Raw genomic sequence first — 6000 nt, forward strand, 5'->3', positions numbered from 1 at the left:
TGAATTAAGTGGTGCTGGAGCTGGTTATGGAGGGGGTTTGACAGATTCAAGGATTACCATGTTCTTCCATTGAAAATTCTACAACTTTATGAAATGATTTTCTTGCCACACTTCATTTCTAATCTGGGCTGATAATTCTGCAAGCTTAATTGGTGTTCCTCATTTGGAGGCTTCCGGTCTCTTAGGAGAGTGGCTCCTTAGCTTTTTTCTGGGTCCTGCTAAGCCACTTTTCCTTGAGGAATCTGAAAAGCCCTCTTCTTTGCAAGAATGTGAAATGCAGTTGCCACCCTTGACTTTACAAAGTCCATGGTTTAATTCCAGCAGCCTTGGAAGTAAGCCAATGTTTGACCTCACTCTGGTAAAAACTCTCGTCTCCTGATAAGAAATAATCTCGAGGCTTATGCGCCTCCTGCTAGCTTGATCTGATGAAGAGCGTGTGTTGGGTCTGAAGCAAATTTGGAAGGAAAGACTAGACACTGTTTAAATAATTTGTTTCATTTCTCCCCCTTGTCTTTTTGAAGTCTTTGTGAGTGCTGAATACTGACCCTTGGGACTCCCTTTCGTTTGTCCTTCCAGGATTCTCCCACCTCGACGTCATGCTCGTGGAATGCTACGACCCTAAAGGGGACCAGTGGAATATTCTGCAGACTCCCATATTGGAAGGCCGAAGTGGACCCGGGTGTGCAGTGTTGGATGACAGCATCTATCTTGTAGGAGGATACAGCTGGAGTATGGTGAGAGTCCTCATTTTGCTTGTCCTTTTGCTCTCGTTTCCCCCCAGACCTTCAACGATATTTGCCATTCGCTTGTACCATCACACACTGGCAATTCTCACTAGTTACTGGTTCTTGGTCATTTTCACTTTCCATCTGGGACAGAGATGGTCTAAAGGTCTAAAGATTTTGGTTTTGAAATTGTATTTAGTGAGTCTTTCTATGGGCCAGTCAATAGTACTACCCACTGGCTGCCATGTTTTATGGTATATGTTAAGCGCTTACTATGTATCAAGCACTGTTATAAGCACTGGGGTAGATAAAAATGAATGGGGCTCACAGGCTAAGTCGGAAGAAGAACAGGATAACTGAGGTACAGAATAGTAAGCGACCTGCCCAAGTTTTTACAGCAAGTATTTGGCAGGGCCTGGATTAGAACCCAGGTCCTCTGACTTCCAGGCCCATGCTCTTTTGTGATCAGAACCCTGAGATCTGGGGAAATTAGCCCAAACGAACCCTATTAAATCAGTAAATCATATTTCATTCATTTCATTCATTCAGTCGTATTTATTGAGCACTTTAATGGGGGAAGAGCACTGTAAGCACTTGGGAGAGTACATTAGAACTGAGTTGGTAGACACTAGTTTACAGTCTACAGTCAATTATCCAGATGTTTCAGACCAAAATAGTTTTCCTCTTGCCTATTAATATCTGGATAATTGTCTTAATGCTCCATATCCCGTTGCTAGTGATACCTGGCCTTTAGAATAAGTCCCCACCCCTTGCTTTTGACATCTTCTGTCAGTGGCATTTCCCGGAAGCCAAAACTTTAGGATCCACTTTTCACCAAGATGTTTCAAGAGGAATAGGATGGAGGGTGAAAGGGGACACTTGGAGGGGAAGGATAGACAGGTGAAGGGTGGAGAGAAGCATGGAGAAAAAGTTGTTCTCTCTAAACAGTCGCTGTATAGTGCTTACTGTGTGCAGAGCACTGTCCCAAGCACTTGGGAGAGTATACCATAATGGAGTCAGTAGAGGCATTCCCTGCCCATAAGGAGCTTGCAGTGTATACGTTTGTGTTTGTTCAAAGCATGTCTCAATCAAGGCTTCTCGTTGTGTTTAGGGTGCCTACAAATCCTCGACCATTTGCTATTGCCCCGAGAAAGGGACCTGGACAGAACTAGAAGGAGATGTAGCGGAACCCCTTGCAGGCCCAGCCTGTGCCACAGTGATCCTACCCACCTGCGTACCCTACAATAAATAACAGCCCCCAAAGGGCTGCATCAGACGCTCTGAGAAGCATTGGCAGGGGACAGAAATATTTTAATAGGAAACAATTCCCCGAAAAAGACACAACTGCCAAAGCCCACATTTTATTTCCTATCAATGCTTTAAATCCAAGCCAAGAGTTTCCGGTTCTTAGACAGATTCTGGTGTCTTGTGAAGCAAGTAGCTATTAAAAAAAAAAAATCTCACCAAACATACGTGCTGACCGACTCTGCCATTCCAGACTGGTTTTCACTTTTTCCAGCTACCGAGATGCTCCTCCCATCGATTTTAATATTCCGAAGGAGAAACATAAGCATCTGAAGACCTCCCAGAAAGACCTAAGAGCAGTATTGTGCGTCGTTTCCTCCCTGCATGTGATCTATGTTGAAATTTTGGGGATGTTGTGTTCATGAATGCTTCAAAAGTTCACCCCCTCCCCCACCGACACGCTCACACTACATGGCAGAATGGACCTCGGGTCTGCGATCCTTATCTTGGCTACTTCAGAGACTCTGAGGACAACGGTCGTGTTAGGAGAGAGCATAAAGGGCCAAAGAGTTGTGAGTCCATCTTTGCCCACCCTCATTTCCTGCACCCTCTGCCTTCAAAGCGCCCCAAGGGAGATTAGCAGAGAAGGACTAAGGGGAATCGAGCCAGAAGCTGAAAGTCCTCATTCTAGGGCCTCTGACATGAGCTCATTCTCTCGAAGGGTAAAACCAGGCCCAATCTGTTACTCCACTCAGCTTACTAGAATCTGTTCTCCCAGTTTTAAGAGTGTGAAGGAGTGAACCCTCCTGTCTGACTTAAGAAGGCAGGAGAAGCAAATTCAGGAGTGAACGGGCTGCCCCACAGAGACCCGTCTTAAAATCTGTCAGGTTTTTCTCTGGAGCCCAAGGCCTGGGAGACACTGTTAAGTACAAATTTAGTCATTTCTCTGACATTGAGAAGCCTAAAATCAACTCACCTAAAGTCACCTAAATTTCCATCCATTTCCCACAGAAGCAGCATCTATGTCCTTTTTCCTCTGCTAACTCTGGGCCAGCCCCCGATTTCCCATCCATCATCTCCCAAGCAGAGCATATTTCCGTTGTTCTCATTGGTGATGCAGATGAGAAAGAAGTAATTATGTCAGTTTCTGCTGCGTCAGAAATCCAGGGCTGGGAGAAGCTGGGTTTTTCCAATCAAAAGGGGTCAAATTGGCTGTGGAAATTGATGTTACCATTAAACTTCTAGGAGAGGAAGTTAAATAGAAATAAAAGAATCATCAGCGAGTTGGTGAATCTCTCAATAAATGCGTCATTTCAAAGCAGAAATCTTTTGGAGCCACAAAACAGAAAGCCTTGGTGAGAATCTCTCAGAGAGCAGGGCAGACGGGCTCATAAAGATGGAGTGTGCTGAGAGTCCCGGCCATCTCTGCAGTCAAAGTGCAATCTTAGTTGATTTTTATTTATTTGTATTGTTCAAATCGGAAAGTTACCTTGTAAAGATATATCCAGTGCAATCAACTTTCATTTCTTTTCTCTTGAAGTAAATATAAAGAGAAACCAGCCACAAAGCTGAATGAGAAAACCTTGACTGATGTACCCTGGGTATGTGATCAGCCTCAAACCTCTTGACAGTCAACCTTTACCTGTTTCTTTCTGAAATGCACATGTCTACTTTTAAAGGGACATTTGTTGTCCTGTAACTGTTTTTTTAAAATAAAAAAACCAAGATAAATCAAAGCATTTATGAGAAGTGGATGTAGAGCTTTCTGTTATTTCAGAAAGGCGTGACCCAGGGGGAAGTGATATAATTCAGTACATCACAGAGAATGTAAATATTGTACAGTATTAGAATGTGTAAATGAAGCTTGCTTGTAAGGAAAAAAACTTTAAATAAAACTTTATGTACTAATTCAACTGTCTGCCATATTCCTACATATGAAGCCTATGTAAAAATATCTACATTAAATTCTTGAAAAGTTTTCTATCATGTAAGTGCATAAACATTTTTATTCTGTGGCAGTGCTTCAGTGTTTCCTATTATTTGTTTTGAAGGGTCATATGGGTCTTGAGTTAGTGTGTATAGATGTGATCAGTGAAAACGATTAGTTACCGTTTCAGGCTTTTGCCCTTATGTGGTATTGTCAGACTCTTAGTAGAATATCATGCCTAGATTTAGTCACTACATTTTCAAAAGGTTGTAGAGAATCCGGGCTGAAAATAAATCCTCAATGACAGATATGAGTGGTTCAGCCGTCTTCTAAAAATTACCCCTCCAAGAAGGCTTTCCTGATGAATTTCTAATTACCCTCACACACACACATATACACAGAGGCACACACATACACATTTTATCCCCCATGTCTCACATCACATCAGCAATTTCACACTACCTAGGCACTCCTGGACTCCCAACCCTCATCCTACCCCATAGCACTTATTGTGTATATCCTGTATACTCTATTACCTTCTCCTATTTACAGTTTACTTTTAGTGTCTGTCTCCCCCACTAGATTGTAAACTCCTTGAGGGTACAAATTCTCTTTTGCTTGCCCAAGCATATGGGTTCTCCACATGGGTGTTCAATAAAGATTACTAAATGATCAGAAGAGAAGGCTGAGAGGGGTTGAGTTCTTGAAGAACTCTGCATTAAGGAAAACCCGTGTCTTTAAGTGTAATTCTGTGTGGCCAAGTGGAAAGAGCATGGGCCTGAGAGTCAGAGAACCTGGACTCTAAATCTAGCCCTATCCCTTGCCTGCTTTGTGACTTTCTGTGCCTCAGTTTCCTCATTTATAAAATGGGGATTAAATACCCATTCTTCCTCCCACTTAGACTGTAAGCCCCATGTGGGAGAGGGACTGTGTCAGACCTGATGATCTTGTATCTATCTCAATGCTTAATATGATGTTTGCCACTTAATAAGTGCTTAACAAATACACTTATTAATGTGTATGAACCTTGATGAACATTGTGGGCATGTATACTATTGTATTTCTATATCACAGAGAAGCAGCATGGTGTAGTGGGTAGAGCACGGACCTGGGAGTCAGAAGGTTATGGGTTCTAATCTCAGTTCTGCGACTTGTCTGCTGTGTGTCCTTGAGTTCATTTAACTTCTCTGGGCCTCAGTTACCTCATCTGTAAAATGGGGATTAAGACTGTGAGCCCTATGTGGGACAAGGACCGGGTCCAACCTGATATGCTTGTATCCACCCCAACGCTCAGTACAGTGCCTGTCACATAGTAAGTGCTTAATAAATATTATTATTATTACTAAATGCTTGGGAGAGAAAAATACAAGAGGGTTGGTTGACGTGTTCCCTGCCCACAAAGAGCTTACAGTCAAGAGGATCATTCATCAACAGGAGATTCTGAATTGTACAGGGCCAAGCATTTCAATGGTATTTTACCTATCACTCTGTATATTAATTATGGCATTCTTACAAGCTATATATTTGTGGCTTCCATTGTATTTTCAGATGATGCCTTTGATGGTGAAATAGTAGTAGTAATTGTATTTATTAAATGCTTACTCTGTGCTGAGCACTGTAATAAGTTCTGCGAAAGTATACAAAAGTGGGAGTGAGACATGGTGTCTGGCTCTCAAAAGGCTCACAGTCTAAAAAAGATAGTATCGGGTCAAAAATCAGTGTCCTGAGCCAAGCCCCCAAAGACTCTAAATCCTTCAACAATTTCCAGAGCAAAAGAGGTCACCAAGGGGCAGGACAACCAGGAACTCAGGTAGAAGGGGGTAGGACTAGGATAATAATAATAATTGTGGTATTTGTTAAATTCTCACTGTGTGCCAAGCATTGTACTAAGCGCTGGGGAGGATACAAGATAATCATGTCGGATGCAGTCCCTGTCCCACATGGGGCTCACAGTCTAAGGGGATGGCTATATGAGGGGAAAGGGATGGTGCCGGCATGGGGAGTCCAGTGGAAACACTCAAAAGCCTCTTCCCCAAGCATGTCTAAAGTCATATGCGTCATGCCATCATTTTGCAAAAGTCTGCCCAATTCCTCCTGAATCCT

At 42.8% G+C, this 6000-nt stretch overlaps 1 protein-coding gene across 1 annotated transcript in view; it reads left to right on the plus strand.

Annotated features, from left to right (window-relative positions):
* Positions 1–3993, plus strand: part of KLHL14 (kelch like family member 14) — an 80458-nt gene extending 76465 nt beyond the window's left edge. The window contains exons 8-9 of the mRNA XM_001515148.5: positions 577–734; positions 1837–3993. Coding sequence (XP_001515198.3) covers positions 577–734; positions 1837–1977 — 299 coding nt within the window. The 3' untranslated portion in view covers positions 1978–3993. The remainder of the gene's footprint in view (positions 1–576; positions 735–1836) is intronic.
* The last annotated feature ends 2007 nt before the right edge of the window (positions 3994–6000 follow it).

Source organism: Ornithorhynchus anatinus, chromosome 7 (assembly GCF_004115215.2).
Source record: "Ornithorhynchus anatinus isolate Pmale09 chromosome 7, mOrnAna1.pri.v4, whole genome shotgun sequence".
NCBI lineage: Eukaryota > Metazoa > Chordata > Mammalia > Monotremata > Ornithorhynchidae > Ornithorhynchus > Ornithorhynchus anatinus.